We start from the raw sequence: 21,118 nt of genomic DNA, 5'->3' as shown, positions 1-21,118 counted from the left end.
AATTACTTCCACCTCCAACTCTACAACAAGTCAAAACTGATCATAAAAGCAACAGCACGTATGTGAAAACCTATTGCGAGGCTCAATACTCTCTTGAAATTGTTTCTCAGCCAAGAAGCATTTGGCAAGGAGAACTGTCATTATCCCTTTTCCTGTCGCCAACACTCCCTCCCCAGCAGGAGCAACCATTCACACCACCACACATTCATTAGCTGAAGTCATGATGTGCACTGTTCTTTGAGTGTGCAGAGAAGTACACAAGAAATAGGTGCCAGAGTAGACAATATGGCGCCATCAAGTCTGCTCCACCATTCATGGCTGAACTTGGGTTTTAACTTCACTTCCCCGCACAAGTTGAGAATCCACCTTCATATTATTCTGCATCTTTAATTTCAAATGCCACAATACCACTAGTTTGGGTGAAAGAGGTGATCAATGAGGCCAAACAGTAATCTCACACTGCTTAAACTGGCACTTTAACAATATTTCAAATAAATTAAAGCAAAATATGCAGATGCTGGAAATCTGAAATTACAAAATATTTCAAACTCTGTAAACCTGCACAATATGAAAAAAGTTCAAAGAAGTTGCAACACCACTCAAGCACAAACTAGAGAAAATCAGGTTCACTTAGAGACAGAAAACCTCACTAAGAGAACTTCTCAACTGAGAACTGAAGTTCATTAACAAATATTCAACTTGCATAAGCTCAATAGTTGAAAACATCAGCATTTTTTGGCTGAACACAGAGCGACTCGGCAGATAGTATTGCCAAGGTTTAGGATTACTTTAACTTCAAATCTAATGCCAAATGTTGCAGATGCTGGAAAGCTGAAACAAAGCAGAACATCTCTTCCAGGAATGCCAACCTTGAAGAAACTCTCCTCCGGAGTAGCAGGGTGGCACAGTGGTTAGCACTGCTGCTCACCGATCCAGGGTCCTGGTTTCAATTCCGGCCTCAGGTGACTGTGTGGAGTTTGCACGTTCTCCCAGTCTCTGCGTGGGTTTACTCCGGGTGCTCCGGTTTCCTCCCTCAGTGCAAAGATGTGCAGGTTAGGCGGATTGGCCATGATAAATTGCCCCTCAAGTGTCCAAAAGGTTAGGTGGGGGTTACGGGGATGGGGCGGAGGCGTGGGCAGGGTACTCTTTCCAAGGCCGGTGCAGACTCGATGGGCCAAATGGCCGTCTTCGCCACTGTAAATTCTATGATTCTTTCTGAAGGGATTTCCATTCGTCTCTGCCTTGTTCACCTTCATTGCTTTCTCTTTCCTATCTTGGGTTCAATCAGATATTGCTCCTTACCTCCACACTATCACAGACATGGTCTTTTCTTCTTCCTGTCTGCTTACCTTTTCCACTGGCTGTAAACCAATGGCGTTTCTATCTTTACTCAGTCCTGAAGGGTCATCGACCTGAAACATTAACCATTTCTCTCCACTAGAGCTGCCTGACCTGCTGACTATTTCCAGAATTTTCTGTTTTGATTTGGGCGATTGGCAAAAGAACCAGGTGTCATGAGGGGAAAAATATTTAAGGAACAAGTTGTTAATCTGTAATGCACTGCCTGGAGGGGTAGCCAAAACAGATTATGTTTTGTTAATTTAGAGTATCCAATTATTTTTTTCCCCCCCCAATTAAGGGACAATTTAGCGTGGCCAATCCACCTAGCCTGCATGTCTTTGGGTTGTGGAGGCGAAACCCATGCAGACACAGGAAGAACGTGCAAACTCCACACGGACAGTGACCCGGGACCGGGATCGAACTTGGGACCTCGGTGCCACGAGGCAGCCGTGCTAACCACTGCGCCACCGTGCCGCCCCAGCCACAACAGATTCATTAATAACATTCAAAAGGGAATTGGATAAACAGTTAAAATGGAAATCTTGCAGGTCCAGGAGGAAGTGGAGTGGGACGAATTGGATCGGTCTTTCAAACCACCAGCCCAGGCACGATGGGTCGAGTGGCCTCCTCCAAGTGCTGCATCATTGCAGTGGAGCTACATTAGAGAAGCACAAAAACTCATTTCCTTTCAATTCCAAAAGGCAAGTGTCCCCCGTGCACCATTCCGAATGATCAAACTGCAACACCAGTTATTTGCATGCACAAGTGCAAAAAGAAACTGAAACAGCTGCTGACCTCAACTCCTGTTTACACAACATTGCTGAGCTGGTCATAGGCCTCAACATTCTTCCTCCTTTTGTTCAGAAGGAAGAAACTAGTTTCTCCAGAGCAAGAGTTAAACATTGCCAAATTTAATCAATTGACAACCAATTCAGGTCTACACAAAAAATACCCATTTAAACAAAATTGCAAACGACACTGCACAATGCTTTGCACAATACTCACAATTTTACTTCAACTGAATTAACGTCAGCTGACACAATGGGACTGTTATGCTCTTGCTTTTCACTTCCTATTATAGTGCTTACGCCAAGACACAATTCGAAGCTCTTGCTTGCTTAGGAGGTAAATGTACCGCAGAATGCGAATTAGGCAACAGAATGAGAAAGCCCCTAGGTTATAAACTGAACTCCACTTGAACATGACCGCCACTCCCCTGGCCTCAATCAACTCCTCACTTAAAACTCTCCACCAACCCATTTGAATCCAAACTGAACCTCACCACCTCTTGCTTTCTTTTTGCCTGATGTGATTTAAGATCGTCTTGTTGGCAAAGACACCTCCACCTCCCCCAAACTCACCTGCACCATCGACTCCGGCAAGAAACTCCCTGCCCCTAGAATCCTCACAAACTCAGTCGTCCAAATCCCTCTCCTCTTCCATGGCACCTCTGCTGTAAATCTCAAAGTAGTCCCTGCACAGGCTTTGCCCATTACATCTCCTCCACTGTCCAGGTTCTCGGGACTCCTCTCTGGTCCCTTGTCTATCTATTCAAAATATTCCATCGCCAATAACTCCTTCACTGCCTACCCTACAATGTCACTCACCCAAGGATCTCTTTCTCACCTACATGCTGCCAAAAGGAAACACTTCAAACTTCAAATGGGCCCTTCACAGAATAGGCTTGTCCAACCGGTGGCTCTCCAAAGCTATGCGATGTGAAGGTACGATCAGATTAGCCATGATCTTATGGAATGGTGGAACAGGTTCGAGGAGCCAAGTGGCCTACTCCTAATTTGTGTGTACATTGTTTTATTGCTCAGCATCTGTTCCTGCTCTTTAAACGCAATTTCAAAATAATGTATTCTACTGCGCCGAACCTTCTCTTTCCGAAAATTGCTCATTGGCCCAATAATTGGAAAGAAAAGGGAAGTGTGCCCCCCTCCTCCACCGTGTAATAACATTGGACAAACCTGTCCAAATATCACCACTTTGATCATTTCTCCCATACTTTTCTCGTCACTCCCTGTTGCAATCAAAAAGTTTTTTTAAAAATTGCAAGCCAGTGGGAAAAGCTAGAGGAGTTGGACTGGCTGAGTTGCTCCTGCAGAGAACCAGTGATGGACTGAATGGCCTCCTTCTGTGCTATAACCATTGCGTGATTTTACACAAAAAACATCAACTTCACCAACAGTGACAAATGACAGCCAGCAGTAATCCTTCGGTTTCAAATGATCTTGGCTTCGATTGCACTCGTTTCCTTGGTCGTTTACATCAGTTTGGATTGGCTGCTCAGTTGCAGATCAAAAATCAGTCGATGATTCGTCTTTTCCCACTGGGACTACATTCCAGATGCCAACTGATGACACGGCAGTTTAGCCATACTTGTTTTAATACTGGTGGATCACAGTTTACCATTTATTGTCTATTATTTATTCAGCAAAATTCAACCACCTATTGAAGTTTTTAAAAATGGATTAGCCTATAAAACAGCAAAATACTGTGGATGCTGGAATATGAAGCAAAAACAGAGACATAGTGCTGTCTTCAGCATTCTGTTTATGTACAAGACATGAAAGTGCGGCCCCTTTAAGAGGCAATCCTTTGCAGGCCACATTACCCACCCAGAACCTCTGGGGACATAGCACCTGGGCCTATCGGGTGCGGACCTGGGTAACAGGGTTCCAGCAGACTGAAGTCAGTGGGGATTAGACTGGTGTTAGTGTTGTGCTTGTATATAAATATAGTTTGCCAGTTTGTTAATAAATCAACTGCCTCGTTGTATTACCTCATGCTACAACATTGGCAACGAGAATAAATTCGGACCAGTCGAAAAAGTAAATGTTTTCAACATTTGGAGGAGGGTGGGAGCAAAGTGGCCTCTCGGAAAACCGGCAAAAAGAAAGAATCAGTCACAGTCGAATGGCTATGCCACTAATCCCGCCGGGGGGGGGGGGGGGGGGGGGGGGGAATAGATTCATTGATCCAGAGATTGAAAGTTGTAGCCAATCTTTTTTGATACTTTTTTGCTGCCAATGAAATCATGGCAGAAGACAAGCAAAAAGGTGTTACTCACTTTGTGGCCCACAAACATATAACCTTGTAGGAAGCCCAACATCTCCGAAGGCTCCGAAAACCAAATCTTTTGATCAACTATTGCAACTCGTGAAAGACCACTAAAATCCCGGCCCTCCATTAGAATGCAGCGCTACAAATTCCATCCATTCCATTCAGGATCCTGGCGAAACAGCATTCACTTTTGTAGCCAGACTTTATCAGATGGCTGAACACTACAAATTCAGTCTGCCTGAGTGATATGTTACGCAACTGTTTGGTTTGTGGTATCAATTATAGTCCGAGGCAAAGCAATTTAATTGCTCAAGCAACTGAAAGCGCTGAGCAAAGCATTTTTGAACTACAAGATGCACAAAGCGAGGTAATCGGTCTTGGCGGGAAATGGCTGCCACTCAAAGTCGCCAGAGTGAGGGTGCAGACCATTAGTCACAGGGTCTAGAGGCTTGTTATCATTGTGGGCGAGGGCAGCACGGTGGCACAGTGGTTAGCATTGCTGCCTACGGCGCTGAGGACCCGGGTTCGAATCCCGGCCCTGGGTCACTGTCCGTGTGGAGTTTGCACGTTCTCCCCGTGTCTGCGTGGGTTTCGCCCCCACAACCCAAAGATGTGCAGGTTAGGTGAATTGACCACGCTAAATTGCCCCTTAATGGAAAAAATAATTGGGTACTCTAAATTTATAAAAAAAAACAAAAAATCATTGTGGGCGAGACCATCAAGACAGATGCAAATGTAAAGAATTAATTTGTTTCAGATGAAATGTTGTGTATAAGCCGGATGCAGAGTCGGACAGACTGCACCTGGTTCCCAAAAAGTTGGCGACTCCAGTGGAAGACCCAGATGGGAGGTCTGGGGCTGATTTCTCCAAAAATGGGGCTATGTCCCCACGCCAACGGAATAATGGTGAAGTTTCACGCCAGACTTTCCAAGCCTATTCACCTACCTACAGAGGGCTGGCAAAAGAGTGCTTCTCGCAGCTTTAGCTGTGGATATGGGCCCCCGCACCTCCGGTGCAGAGTCCGCGCATGCACACGGTGATGGCCTCCATCGGCCGAGCCAAACGCGATGGTGGACTCAGCTGGCAGACCTGGACCAAAGACGGTCCCAACGATCTGTCCCATGCCGCTCCATGTAACCCACCGATCGCTGCCCCGGCTGCCCATAAGGCCACCCATGGTACTTGATCCCCCCCCAACGCCCCACCAGTGTGGCCCCGGACTGGGTCTGCAGCCGCCGCATGAGAGTCCCAACCTGCCAGATGTGGTTAGATGCACACCGTCAGGAATTCAGCCAGTCGGGACCAGAGCATCGCTAGGAGGGTCTCTGGCAATGGACCCCCAGCTGTGCTGCGTAACGATTCACCGGGGACCAGAGAATCGCAGGAGCGGCGCTGGGCCCGATCCGGGCATAAAGGTGGATTCTCTGCCCCCACGCCAAACACGATTTTGGCGCGGGGCTGCAGAGAGTCCAGCCCCTGATGTTTATAAGCTCAACATGAAAGGTAAACAAGACATCCCCATCAAAATTGTCCTAATTGTTAACAGATGTCCATTAGGTTGATACGGGTGCTGCAGCACGCTGGTAGGAGAGCAGATATATAGATAACCGCAGGGAGGGCTACAACTCTTAGGCTCAGCAGTACAATGGCCACTTTAGCAGTCCAAAGATCTGCCAGTTCGGTGTATTGGCCATTGTCAATGTGCGGGGTTATCGGGATAGGGCGGGGAGTGGGCAGAATGGCCTCCTTCTGCACTGTAGGGATTCTATGGTACCTACACTGGGGAGTCACTGAAGATAATGGGCACGATGTCAACACCAGGGTCATATCAGCACGTGTCGGCCCAGTTGCACTTAATTGTATTAACCATGAGACCAAACCTGATGGGTTGAGATTGGCTGAAGTCATTAAGCTAAATTGGCAGAGATTTTCAACATCACAGACAAGGTTTTCCAGAAACTTCTGTGCAAGTACCAGGAAGTCTTTCAGAGAAGCTGGGGCGTATAAAAGGCGTGAAAGCCAAAATTTACATAAACCCTGATTCAACGCCAACAATTTTTTAGAGCCCCATGTCCTGCAACAAAAAGGTTGAAGTGGAGCTGCAACATTTGGAAGACCTGGGGACAATTAGACCGGTACAGTTCTCAGAATGGGCAGCACCAATAGTCCCAGTGTTAAAGCCAGACTGCACAGTAAGGATTTGCAGCGATTACAAGGTGACCATGAACAAGGCTGATAAAATAGATGATATCCTATTCTTAGGTAGAGGACCAACGCAAAATTGACAGGATGCCTCAAGTACACGAAATTGGATCCAAGTCTTAGAGTTGCAGGAAGAATCCAGGAAATCTGTCACCATAAACATACACAAAGACCTGTTCTAATTCATGACGTTATACTTCAGCATTTTATCTGCCTGTGCTATATTTCAGCACACGATGGAGAGCCTTTTACAAGGGATCCCAAAAGTTGGCGTATATCTGGACAATGACTTAGTAACAGAGGCACGAAGAACATAGCGTCAATTTGGAAGTCCTGAGGAGATTCAAACAAGCTGGCATACGTCAGAAAGGCGAAATTTCAGGCCGACGAGGTCATATATTTAGGGTGCAAAGTCGATGCAAAAGGCACACATTCACTCGAGGACAAGGTAAAAGCCATAAAAGGTGTGCCGGCTCCAATGAACGTAATGGAGGTGACGTCCTTCTTCGAGATGGTCAACTATGATGGCTGCTTTTTACACAACTTATCTACAGTTTGTGCGCCCTTGCACTAACTGTTGGAAAAGCATCAACGATGAAAGTGGGAAGATTCCCAGGGAAAATCTTTTAATCAAGTGAAACGGGCCCTCTAATCCTCAACCTTAATGGTCCACTTTGACCCAGGCAAACACAATGATGATGTTTGGTGCATTGTCTTATAGCTTTGGGGCTGTAATTTCCCATATGGTGGAAGGAAGACGGTGTGAAGTGGCATGTCACTTTGCTTTGTCGATGCCGAAAGGAAGTATTCACAGATGGAGAGTGAGTTTGAGTAGATAAATACACCATCAATAATTCCCACCAATATGTTTATGGCCGCCACTTCACCATCGTCTGAGACTGACCATAAGCCATTACTTGAGCTCTTCCATAAGGATAAACCAGGTCTGCCGGTCGAATTGGCCAGAGTATCAAGATGGGCATTACTGTTTGCTGCATACAGTTAGACTTTTCACCATAGCCCAGGTTCGCAGATCTCAAATGCCGACGCTCTAAGCTGATTTCCACTTTCACAGACAGTACATTTGTCTCTTATTCCACAGGAGATCATCCTTGCTCCGAATTTTCTTGACATTCTATTGCATGGCCCATATCAAGACACGGACTGACAGGGACCAGGTTTTATCGAAGGTCAAAAGAATGGTGCTAACTAGCTTTGATAAGTCAAACCCTACCTACGGAGAAGGGATGAAATTAACTGTGGAGGGGGTGCTTTGTGGGAATGCAGAGCGATAGTGCCACGCCCAGGGCACCAGACACTTCTCCGAGTGTTGCAGAATGTGCATCCTGGCCAGACCAAGATAAAAATGTTGGCTAGGAGCTACATTTGGTGGCCCGGGATCAACAAAGAAATAGAATGCAGTCAGCCATTGTGAACATTGCTAAATGCAGCAGACCATAAGATATAGGAGCAGAATTCAGCCATTCGGCCCATCGGGTCTGCTCCACCATTCAATCATGGTTGATATGTTTTTCATGTGGTAGGGGGCCCTTTAAGAAGAAATCCTTTGTGGACCACATGACCTGCCCAAAACCCATGGGGACAGAATGTGCAAACCTGAGCCCATCAGGTACCAGGGCACGGATCCAGCAGACTAAGCCATGGAGTCGGTACTAGGCCTGTGTTAATGTTGCACTTGTACATAAATGTAGTTTGTCAGATTGTTTATAAATCACTATTCCAATTCAACTCTGCCTCTTCATATTACCTCACGCTAGAATGAGATGGTTAAGAGACACTGTTGAATAGGAAGACAAATTGAAATATTGATTTTGATAGCAAGATGTGAAAAAAAAATCCAACACAGCCAACATGTTTTTTCAAAATGTCCTAAAACATGCAGATAGAATTATTTAATAGGAATATACATGCATATGTTTTCCTAGTCACTATCTACATGGATACACAGGATCAGAATTTGCACCGAACACAACAACCTTGCTGATAATTATTCCATTTTTTGCATCTATTGTGCCAATTTCTGTATCCTTAAGGAGATAAATAACTGAGTCATTTATCTGAACTATATTTAACATACATTAGCGATACATTTCCACATTTCCCATCACAAACAATGGTATTCACAGCTGTGATAATAACAACTCGGCAATGTTACCGCCTCACGACATCCTTTAACTGCAGTGAATGTTTCAGCAGCTACAGCCATACAAGAATTTATTGCCCATGTTTGCGCCCAATTATCTTATGATGCAATGCCATAAAATGAGATTATTGGTGACTCATTAGAAAAAGACCAGCATTAATTCATATAGCACCTTTCACGAGCACAGGATATCCCACATCACTTTACAGCCAATTAAGTACTTTGAAGTGTAGTCACTGTTGTAATGACTTTGCGCACAGCAAGCTCCTATTTACTGCAATGTTGACCTGATGATGCTTTTTTGTGATATTGATTGAGGGTTTAATATGGACCGGACACCAGGGATAACTCCCTTATTATTTTTCAAAATATGGTCGTAGGATAATTCGGTCAATTTAATAAAGTATTATCAGGCTTTTCAGAATCTTTACTTGGAACTCTTGTTCAGTAGAAAAGAACACTTAAGCAGAAGCAAACGCTTGTATTCAATTGAGGAATGCATCTCATAATTAGGCCATTAGTCTATGCAAAGCAAGTTCAAGCTTCCCGCACAATGCCCTCACATTATTGCTTCCAATTTGTAATGCACTCAAGTCTTTAAAGCTTAAGATTCTTTGCAAATTTCAGGGATCATTTTTCACTCCACAGGATGCACATAAAGACTGCAGACTGACACTACTATCACAAGAATTTAATTGGAATGATCCTTTTTAGAAAGTTCCTTGAAATAATATGTCCATTGCACCTTGCAATAGTAAGCAAGGCCTTTACCAAACAGCCCCAGGGCAACATCCGGTCTCTCCCTCTATCAAGATCAAATGAGAAACCTGACCAAATATGGAACATTTACCATACCTAGGGAGCCACCTCTCTTAAGGCCGACATCGATGCGGAGATCCAACATCGTATCCAATCCGCAAGCTCCTCCTTTGGACGCCCAAGGACGAGATCTTTTACGACCGTGACATCTGTGCTGACACCTTCCTCGTGTACAAGCCGATCATCCACCCAACTCTTCTGCATGGCTCAGAAACTTGGACTACATACAGACACCACCTCAAGGTTCTGGAGAGGTACCATCAATGTTGACCAAGACAGATTCTCCACATCAGCTGGGAGGACAGATGTACTAACATTAGCGACCTTGAAGGAGCCAAGAGCACCAGCAGAGGGGTTGTGACCATCGAAAACCAACTCCGCTGGACCTGCCATGTGCTTAGGATACCATAGTCCTGACTGCCAAATCAAATCTTTTTCGTCCAGCTCAAGGAAGGCTTCAAAACAAGAAGTTGACAAACGAAGCACTTCAAAGACGCTCTAACATTGATGTCAACACTTGGGAGACGCTTGCTCAGAGAGACCTACTTGGAGGAACCCCAATTGAAGGGAAACAATTCTTCGAGGACACCCAACAGCAAGAGGAGGCCTGCAAAAGAGCTTGCAAAAGGAATACCAGCAACCTCGAGTCCAAGGACTGATCCCACCTCGCGGAAACACCTGCCAAGCATGTTGGCGAGGATGTGGCTCGAGGATCGGGCTCATCAGCCATGCAAGTACCCACAACCAGTAACACGGAGTGTCTGAGCTGGACAGTCATACGCAATAGCGAATGATCGTCGAAGGTGATGATTAAGCAAGGCCATTGCAGAATATTTACAAGTGCATTCCAGGGTTAAGAGCTTTAGACATTTACAGCCATGTGCAATCGAATTAGTGTTTTTAATTTGCCACAAGTTGTTGGTATGATGCTGGACATTTAAATCTTTGGTTTTAAATTATCTTGTTTTGGTTGCATTCGTTTCCTCGCCCATTTAGGTCTGTTCTGTTTCTAATTTGTATGTTTGGTAGCAGATAAAAAAATCAGTCGATGATTCTACTTTTCCTACTGGGACTGTATTCCAGATGCTAACAAGTGACATGGCAGTTTAGTCATATTGCTTTAATACTTTGTGGATCATAGTTGCCTTATTTATTGTCCATTATTTAATCTACAAAATGCAACCAAATAGTATTGAAGGCATTTTGAATGGATTGTCCCTAAATGTCTAGTTTTCTCCTCATGTGTAGTCTCCCTCAGCCATGCACATAACTAACTCTCACACCACCATGAATATTGCTACAGATGGCCGAGAAGCCTCTTAGGCCGGAGTTGAAAGTTTGTTTCCCTGGGGGTTAAGTGGTCTTGGCAGAAACCTTCCCCAAAAACAGCTGAGATCAAACACATTAGAGCATCATTATGATGGATTGAATTTGTATTTCCACACTCCAAGCTGCAGCGCTCTGATGTTCTAATGTACTGTTCCATTTAGCAATCCCACAAACGGTATTGATTTTAGTTCATTGAGGATTTGTATTTTGTGCACGCCACTGGAGAAGAAAGTTGAGAAACTCGGATAGGCTAAAATCCAATATAGTGTTTCTTTCTGATGAGAATAGATCTGAAGCCGAGTGTGCAGGTCTACTTTTTAACCTCCCATAATGTCCATGCGATTCTTTTAACGTCTTAGTTCAGGTTGCTCTAAATATTTTGAGTTGCCACTAAAATAAATCTTGCTTTCAGGGTTAGGGACTTGTTCTTTCTGTAGGATCAGAATTAAACAGTCCCCAATGAAATCTGATCTGTTTGGTGCTTTCCCCCAACAGTATATTGGGGGATAAAGCTCCCACGATAACTTAGTGAATGCATTACATAATGACCTTTCAGCACATGACCCAAATTCAGTCTCAAGGCTGGACTGCATTGACCTTGAGGGATGAACAAATGACGTTATCTATTTAACCAAATGGCAATAGAGTGGGTGGTGGACAATAATTAATATTCTGATTTTCTTTCCTCTGGTAAAGTGATCAGATCCCCTCTGCCAAAGTACACAGCTGTGTGGTAAGAGCTAAAGAACAGCAAAGCATCAAATCAATGCCTGCAAATCTTCTCCAACTTCTGATGCTAAATTAGTTATCACTGTACTTACTAGATTTGAGGTGTAAAGTTGCATTCAAGACAATTTGTAGCAAATTAAAATGACACCTTCGATGACTGGCATTAACTTAGTATTTTTGAGACAACGGTAAGAAAACGTTCTCAACATTAAGTTAAAAAAACCTGAAAAAAATTTAAATGTTGCTCATCTACTCTTTCTTCCCTCTTCTTCCCCCCCCCCCCCAACCCCCATCCAGCCAAAAACAAAAACTGCATTATGTGCTTGAAAGAATAGCATGTCTCAGTCATAGTTTCAGCTTTGGCTCAGTGACAAGAGTTTCGCCTGACGATGGAACATTCAAATTCTACCCTAGAGTCTAGGTTGACACGCCAATGTACTGCACTGTCGTGATTGGATGTTATTAAACCAGGGGTGGGCAAACTACGGCCCGCGGGCCGCATGCGGCCCGCCAAAGGTATTTCTGCGGCCCACCAAGTCATTACAAAAAAAAAAAAAAATTTTTTTTTTTTTAAATTTTTTTTTTTTTTTTAAAAGGTTAATGGGTGGGGGGGCTGTTGGGTTACTTACTGGTACAGGGTGGATACTTTGACTTGAGTAGGGTGATCATTGCTTGGCACAACATCGAGGGCCGAAGGGCCTGTTCTGTGCTGTACTGTTCTATGTTCTATATGAGGCGCCCAGAATCATAACCGGGTGAAGTAATTATTTTACTTAATATACTATGCGGCCCTTTGTGAATTGTGAATTTCTGAATGCGGCCCTTGCACGGAAAAGTTTGCCCACCCCTGTATTAAACCTTAACTTCTTATAGATGGATGTAAAACAAGCACCAAGCCACGATGCAATGAACTCAAAACTGCCCTGGTGGCACGGCTATCATTTACTCTCAGACTAATACCCACAGCAGATAGCTGTCAATTACTGCATTGCTGTTCGTGGATAATTTACTGTGCGCCAATGGCTATCACACGTCCTACATTACAATAGCTTCAAAAGGACTTAATTAGCTGTAATGGCATCCTGATGTTGTGAAAGGCATTACATAAATACAACTTTTTTTTTTAGTGCTGATCATTTGAGGCAGCTTTTATCAGTGTATCAAATATTATTCTTTAATGCGGCAAAAAGGCATGATCAACTAAAGATATGTTTGGTACAAAAATCAATATAGTCATCCTGGTCAATAAAGTAATTTCTAGGAGGAAGCACGGTGGCAGTGGTTAGCACTGCTGCCTCACGCCGCCACGGTCCCAGGTTCGATTCCGGCTCTGGGTCACTGTCCGTGTGGAGTTTGAACATTGTCCCCGTGTTTGCGTGGGTTTCGCCCCCACAACCCAAAGATGTGCAGGCTGGGTGGATTGGCCAGGCTAAATTGCCCCTTAATTGGGAAAAATGAATTGGGCACTCAATTTATAAAAACGAAAAGGTAATTTCTAGTTTCTCGGGACAAAAACTGAAGACAGGGTGCACTACACACACGGCTTCCCTACTTTGGCTCATTAGTCTGCTTTGCCAGGTAGTTCCCCAAGCTATCATATTTACCATTGACACATTGTGCAGCTGGAATAATACTGCAGCTGGAATAATACTGTGTTAAAAAAAATAATTGCTACTATTCTCAATAAAAATACATTGGGAAATAATGCAATTAGAATGGTGTCACTCATTAATTCATAATTTATCACAACATTCGTTTCTACAATTGCACAATTATTAGTGTGTCTCATTGCAGAGGGAATTCTCATACGAGGAAAAGTACTACAGAAATGAATGTAACGGAGGTTTTTTTGGGAAAAACTGTACAAGAATCGGGATTGTGTTTTTCAGCAAAAACAATTCAAAAAGGGGTTATTTTCCTTTCTGCCACATTGGAAATGTAATAGACCAAAGTTCATTTCAAGTCACATGACTTGACACTCACAAATGACAGCCATCAACCGGCAAAGAGAAAAATATAGGTCATAAGATCAAGTTATGGAAATAATTTAACCATGAAGAGAGGAGGAGCCCAATTTGAGGCTTACAGCTCAGTGAAGGTTCCATGAATAGTCAAAAAACAAGACAGGCAATTTTCAGTTCTTCATCATTGAGTTCACGCACGTGTGACCCAGAAGGCATTTGGGATTCAGAGCCTTATATCCTTAGGATGTTCCAAAGCACTTCAGGAATTACATCTAAATTCAGTCACCAGTATACAAGAAAACAAAGCAGTGAACCTTGCACACATCAAGGTCCCACAGTCTCAAGATTAACAAGCAAATCATCCGTTTTCGGTGGTGCTGGCTGCAACTTATACAGCCTTACCTTATCCCATCTGATGGACAGTGCCTCAGCAATAGTTCCTTGAATTGTTGGTTTAATAAACACGTAAATTAAAGACAACTAAAATGCATGCTCAAAGCAGTGGCTTTAGATGGTAAATGATCAGCATTCCATTCCAAAATTCAAAATAGCACAGGCCATATAATTAATAAACATGATATAGTTGAAATGAAATGAAATGAAAATCGCTTATTGCCATGAGCAGGCTTCAATGAAGTTACTGTGAAAAGCCCCTAGTCGCCACATTCCGGCGCCTGTCCGGGGAGGCTGGTACGGGAATCGAACCGTGCTGCTGGCCTGCTTTAAAAGCCAGCGATTTAGCCCAGTGAGCTAAACCAGCATTGATTGAAGTTCCAGGGCTCCTCTTACAAGCTGGAACTCGTGCCTTGCAGAACCCGAAGGTGAAACTACAGATGTAATTATTTTAGTGTCTTCCCCCTTTTTTGGCGGTCCCTCAGTTCAACGGGTTCTGAGATGGCTGACAAGACCAACGCAAACACTGCCACCTGCGGCTATGTGCCACCTGAAGGCTAATTTGGAGCTTTGTGCATTCCCTCATACCTCGGCTCCCAAGCACATTACCGAGGAAATCTGTTAATATGTTCAGTGCCTCCCCAAATGATCCTTCTCCATTTTGGTCGGTCACAAGCCAGAGTCTCCCAGGATTGGTGGGTATGTTTGACTTCCACAGGTATGCTCTCAGTACATCCCTGAAGCATTTCCGCTATCCTCCTGGGAGCCCCCCACCGTGACCAAGTTCAGAGTACAGCAGTTGTTCCAAGAGTCTCCTATCAAGCACGTGAGCAACATATCTTGTCCAGCAAAGCTAGTTTGTCATTAGAGCCATGGTGCTGAGTAGGTTTGCTTGGGAGAGGGCTCTACTGTTGAACCACCTTTCTTGCTATCCAATTTGGAGGTTCTCATGCAGGTATCAATGGTGGTACCTCTCCGACGTTTGAGGTACCTGCTGTAGGTCATCCAAGTCTCTGAAGTGTATCGGGCTGTAGGATTACTGCCGCCTAGTAAACCATGACCTCAGTCTCGGATTTGAGATTCTGGTTCCCTTTTCTTCAGTCAGCCGAAGGCACATTGGAGGCAATAATGAGTCTTCTGGCTGCCTTCGTTGAGAGGAGACTCCAAAGGTAAGGAAAATTATTCATATTTCCCATGATCTCGCCAATGACCTTAATCATCAGCGGATGGTGCTTTGCTGCAGGAGCCGATTGGAAGAGAACCATAGTTTTCCAGATGCTCAACGGAAGGCCTATTTTCTCATACGCTTTGGATGTTAATGTACAATCACAGCAGCAGCACCACCTGCTCTTTTAAGTCTATTAATGAATTTTAAAATGTCTAGTCTCAGTAAATCACTGGAATATTTCCCTCAACACAGTACAACCACTTGCTGTTGTGTCAGATTTGTTAAAGTGGTACAACAGCTGGCACTCGGCATCATGTACAAGAAAAATTCCTGAAGATAGATCAGTTCACACGCTGAACCACTCACAATAGACACACAAGTAAACTCAGCCATTCAGATAGATAGCAAAGACCAAAATACTGAACAGTTTACTGAAGATATTTAGTCTTTGTCAACTCAAACAATTTCTGCTGTCCTGGGATTAGTGATTTTAAGTGCCTAGACCAGGGGTGGGCAAACTACGGCCCGCGGGCCGCATGCGGCCCAACAAAGGTTTTTATGCGGCCCGCCAATGAGGTGCCCGGAATCATAACCGGCATTTTTGAAAAGCCGCTGAAGTAAATGCGCTTATTCAATAAGCGCATTTACTTCAGCGGCTTTTCCCGGCGGCTTTTCAAAAATGCCGGTTATGATTCCGGGCACCTCATTGGCGGGCCGCATAAAAACGCGCGTAGTGGGGTGGATGAGTGGGGCTGTCTCATTGGTCGGTTTAGTTGGGTGTGCGACCAATAGGAGTCCAGGTTACAAACAACTTATTGTTTGTAACCTGGACTCCTATTGGTCGCACACCCAACTAAACCGACCAATGAGGCAGCCCCACTCATCCACCCCACTAGGCGCGTTTTTATCGTTGACTCGGCTAGGCTGTGCTTCTGTCAGTGTTAAGGATCAGCACAAGCAACTTGACACCTGATTTCAACAAACTGGTAAATGACTGCAGTCAGATGCATCATTCTCATTGACATTGTTCTGTTACTTACTGAGTTATTTTGTTTTTCAAATAAATGTGCTTTTTTTTTCTTTAAAGACCTTTTATTTTGGCTATTTAAAATATTAATTATTTTACTTAATATACTATGCGGCCCTTTAAAATTGTGAATTTCTGAATGTGGCCCTTGCACGGAAAAGTTTGCCCACCCCTGGCCTAGACCATACAGTCAGATGCTCAAAAATGAGTTGTTAAACATTGGAAATAACTATTATTTGAAACACAAAGCCAATTTGCCCCTCCCACAATTCTGTCCATTCCTCAACTCTTCAAAACTTCATATAATGAATTTACATTCCTTTTGCCTCTGCCCCTATGCTCCCGACTAAGAAAAAAAATCAAATGATACGATTACCTAAAAGCCAATTTCAAAAGATCATTTCCTATGTACTACCAGTTACATATCAAACCTGCATAAATCTGCCAATCAAATGGTAACGGTGTTAAGATTAATTTGCTCACATAGTGCAAACAGCTCAATGGGAGATGTTTCTGTACTTAATCAGGAATGGTCTCCTGACTGGTAGGCACACTCACCCACTGGGTTAATAATATTACAATAAGAAAATACATGCTTATGAACCAAAAGCCACAAAATTAAACTGAAAGTTTTTCCACAGTAGACTGGCATTTCACCTTTGCCCAGACAGAAAAAGCAGAAACGCTAAATAAATTTGTACTGCAAAAGTCAACCAAGCAGAATGTTCACTGACTATGTCAGGAACCCAAGGGTCCTCACCCAGAAAACTCAACAAAACATATCTAATCAAGAGCTTGTGTACCTCACTGAGTAGAGTATGAGTTAAGTTGAAGCACAGATTTGAATTTACACTTCAGCACAAGAGTAAATGTACATGAAAGGCTACGTAAAAAAAATGGTTTTACAATTTTATGGGGGAAAGAGCAGGAAGACTGGGAAAGAGAGCAGGTATACTGGGATAGGGAGCAGGAACCCACTTTGGGGGGGGGGGGAAGCCGACTTGTTGGGGGGGGGGGGGGGGAAGCCGACCTAGGGGGAGGGGGGGAAGCCGACCAAGGGGGAGTGGGGGAGCCGTCCTATGAGAGGGGGGGCGCCGACCTTGGAGGGGCGGGGAGGCCGACCTGGGGGTGGCGCTGACTTGGGGGGGGGGGGCTGACTGGGGGGGGGGGCGCTGACTGGGGGGGGGCGCTGACTGGGGGGGGGCGCTGACTGGGGGGGGGCGCTGACTGGGGGGGCGCTGACTGGGGGGGGGGCGCTGACTGGGGGGTGGGGCGCTGACTGGGGGGGGCGCTGACTGGGGGGGGGCGCTGACTGGGGGGGGGCGCTGACTGGGGGGGGCGCTGACTGGGGGGCGCTGACTGGGGGGGGGCGATGACTGGGGGGGGCGCTGGACTGGGGGGGGCGCTGACTGGGGGGGGCGCCGACTGGGGGGGGGGCCCGACTGGGGGGGGGCCCGACTGGGGGGGGGGGGCGCTGACTGGGGGGGGCGCTGACTGGGGGGGGCGCTGACTGGGGGGGGGCGCTGACTGGGGGGGGCGCTGACTGGGGGGGGGGCGCCGACTGGGGGGGGGCGCCGACTGGGGGGGGGCGCCGACTGGGGGGGGCGCCGACTGGGGGGGGCGCCGACTGGGGGGGGCGTCGACTGGGGGGGGCGCCGACTGGGGGGGGCGCCGACTGGGGGGGGCGGCGGCTGGGGGGGGGGGCGCCGACTGGGGGGGGGGGCGCCGACTGGGGGGGGGGGCGCCGACTGGGGGGGGGGCGCCGACTGGGGGGGGGGCGCCGACTGGGGGGGGGGCGCCGACTGGGGGGGGGGCGCCGACTGGGGGGGGGGGCGCCGACTGGGGGGGCGCCGACTGGGGGGGGCGCCGACTGGGGGGGCGCCGACTGGGGGGGCGCCGACTGGGGGGGGCGCCGACTGGGGGGGGCGCCCGACTGGGGGGGCGCCGACTGGGGGGGCGCCCGACTGGGGGGGGGGCGCCGACTGGGGGGGGGGGCGCCGACTGGGGGGGGGGGCGCGACTGGGGGGGGGGGCGCCGACTGGGGGGGGGGCGCCGACTGGGGGGGGGGCGCCGACTGGGGGGGGGGCGCCGACTGGGGGGGGGGGCGCCGACTGGGGGGGGGGGCGCCGACTGGGGGGGGGGCGCCGACTGGGGGGGGGGCGCCGACTGGGGAGGGGGCGCCGACTGGGGAGGGGCGCCGACTGGGGGGGGGCGCCGACTGGGGGGGGCCGACTGGGGGGGGCCGACTGGGGGGGGGGGCGCCGACTGGGGGGGGGCGCCGACTGGGGGGGGGGCGCGACTGGGGGGGGGCGCCGACTGGGGGGGGGCTCCGACTGGGGGGGGCGCGACTGGGGGGGGGGGGCGCCGACTGGGGGGGGGGGGGGGCGCCGACTGGGGGGGGGGGGGGGGGGCGCCGACTGGGGGGGGGGGGGGCGCCGACTGGGGGGGGGGCGCCGACTGGGGGGGGGCGCCGACTGGGGGGGGGGGGCGCCGACTGGGGGGGGGCGCCGCCTGGGGGGGGGCGCCGACTGGGGGGGGGGGCCGACTGGGGGGGGGGCGCCGACTGGGGGGGGGGCGCCGACTGGGGGGGGGCGCCGACTGGGGGGGGTGCCGACTGGGTGGGGGGGGTGCGGACTGGGGGGGTGCAGACTTGGGGGGGGGGTGCAGACTTTGGGGGGGGTGCTGACATTGGGGGGGGGTGCTGACTTTGGGGGGGGTGCTGACTTTGGGGGGGGTGCTGACTTTGGGGGGGGTGCTGACTTTGGGGGGGGTGCTGACTTTGGGGGGGGTGCTGACTTTGGGGGGGGTGCTGACTTTGGGGGGGGGTGCTGACTTTGGGGGGGTGCTGACTTTGGGGGGGGTTGCTGACTTTGGGGGGGTTGCTGACTTTGGGGGGGGTTGCTGACTTTGGGGGGGGGTTGCTGACTTGGGGGGGGGTGCTGACTTTGGGGGGGGTGCTGACTTTGGGGGGGGTGCTGACTTTGGGGGGGGGTGCTGACTTTGGGGGGGGGTGCTGACTTTGGGGGGGGTTGCTGACTTTGGGGGGGGTTGCTGACTTTGGGGGGGGTTGCTGACTTTGGGGGGGGTTGCTGACTTTGGGGGGGGTTGCTGACTTTGGGGGGGGTTGCTGACTTTGGGGGGGGGTGCTGACTTTGGGGGGGGGTTGCTGACTTTGGGGGGGGGGTGCTGACTTTGGGGGGGGGGGTGCTGACTTTGGGGGGGGGGGGTGCTGACTTTGGGGGGGGGGGGTGCTGACTTTGGGGGGGGGGGGGTGCTGACTTTGGGGGGGGGGGGGTGCTGACTTTGGGGGGGGGGGGGGTGCTGACTTTGGGGGGGGGGGGGGGGGGGTGCTGACTCTGACCTGCTGATAGTTGCTGTCCTGCGGGTTGAACGCGCTGTCCACTGGCTGCAAGCGGAGGTTCAGATGCGGGAAGTTGTGCAGCCAGTAAGTCCACCATGGAGCGATGTAATCCACCCAGGAAGCCATGCCCGGGAATCAGGGAGCAGGAACACTGGGGGCAGGAATGCCGGGGAAAAGAGTAGGAACACTGAGGAAAAGAGGACTACTGGAGAAAAAAAAGCAGCAAGACTGGGAAAGAGCAGGAATACCAGGGGAAAGAACAGGAAGACTGGAAAAGGGAGCAGGAAGATTGGGAAAGAGAGCAGGAATACCGGGGATAAAGCAGGAAGACTGGGGGGAAAGAGCAGGAAGATTGGGGAAGAGAGCAAGAACGCCGGGGGGGTTGGGAAGCAGGAATGCCGGGGGGTTGGGGAGCAGGAACGCCAGGGGGGTTGGGGGAACAGGAGCGCCGGGGAAGAGAGCAGCAATGCCAGGGGGTTGGGGAGCAGCGAGCCGGTGGTCTGGGCTCACAGAGCGGCAGCCGGGAACCCAGTGCAGTCAGAGCCCATCCCAGCAGCGAGCCGGAACACAAGCGCGGCCCCGACAGCCGGGCGCGCGCGCACACACATCCTGGCGGCGCACGCGGACCGCGTGACCGCGCGCCTTGTTACAACTGAACCAAACTCCAGCGGAGGTGGGAACATAGAACAGCACAGAACAGGCACTTCGGCCCTCGATGTTGTGCCGAGCAATGATCACCCTACTCAAACCCACGTATCCACCCTATACCCGTAACCCAACAACCCCCCCCCCCCCTCCCCTAACCTTACTTTTTAGGACACTACGGGCAATTTAGCATGGCCAATCCACCTAACCCGCACATCTTTGGACTGTGGGAGGAAACCGGAGCACCCAGAGGAAAGCCACGCACACACGGGGAGGACGTGCAGACTCCGCACAGACAGTGACCCAGCTGGGAACTGAACCTGGGACCCTGGAGCTGTGAAGCATTTATGCTAGCTACCGTGCTGCCATGGAAGTTATCCATGTGAAGCTCCAGCTTCACCTCCTTTGTTTTCTCTCTCTGTCGGTAACTAAGGAGTGAAAATTAATCAAAAAGCGCGTTTCAGTGCCTGGCCCCCGGGTTGTTCAGAGCAATCATTAATCTTTAAAACACTGGATAGAGTTCAGGTCAGCCCGGCTCACACCAACCACACAGTCGGAGCAGTGGCTGCTTTTTGGGGGGACCCAGCCAGCGGGATTTAAACAGACTTACACTGGCTACGAGAAAGTATTCCCCTTTAATTGAACTGAAAACCAGAGGGGGCAGGAAATGGAGTAAATGCCTATCTTTTTAAAAGCCAGAAACACTTATGAAAAATGAAAATCGCTCATTGTCACAAGTAGGCTTCAAATGAAGTTACTGTGAAAAGCCCCGAGTCGCCACATTCCGGCTCCTGTTCAGGGAGGCTGGAACGGGAATTGAACTGTGCTGCTGGCCTACTTTAAAAGCCAGCTATTTAGCCCAGTGTGCTAAACCAGCCCCCAGACTTAGCCGTTGTATTAAAAGTC

General features: G+C 48.8%; 1 protein-coding gene across 2 annotated transcripts in view; it reads right to left on the bottom strand.

Moving 5' to 3' along the window:
- ttyh2 (tweety family member 2) overlaps positions 1–20,147 on the bottom strand; it is a 162,614-nt gene extending 142,467 nt beyond the window's left edge. The window contains exon 1 of one of the 2 annotated variants that reach the window (XM_038776652.1): positions 19,568–20,147. In XM_038776652.1, coding sequence (XP_038632580.1) covers positions 19,568–19,693 — 126 coding nt within the window. In that variant the 5' untranslated portion in view covers positions 19,694–20,147. The remainder of the gene's footprint in view (positions 1–19,567) is intronic. The other variant, XM_038776653.1, reaches the window with a different exon arrangement.
- Between the last annotated feature and the right edge of the window lie 971 nt (positions 20,148–21,118).

The sequence above is a fragment of the Scyliorhinus canicula genome, chromosome 18 (assembly GCF_902713615.1).
Source record: "Scyliorhinus canicula chromosome 18, sScyCan1.1, whole genome shotgun sequence".
Taxonomy (NCBI): Eukaryota; Metazoa; Chordata; class Chondrichthyes; order Carcharhiniformes; family Scyliorhinidae; genus Scyliorhinus; species Scyliorhinus canicula.
The sequence above is the reverse complement of the archived record's forward strand: the minus strand, read 5'-3'. Positions and strand labels throughout refer to the sequence as shown.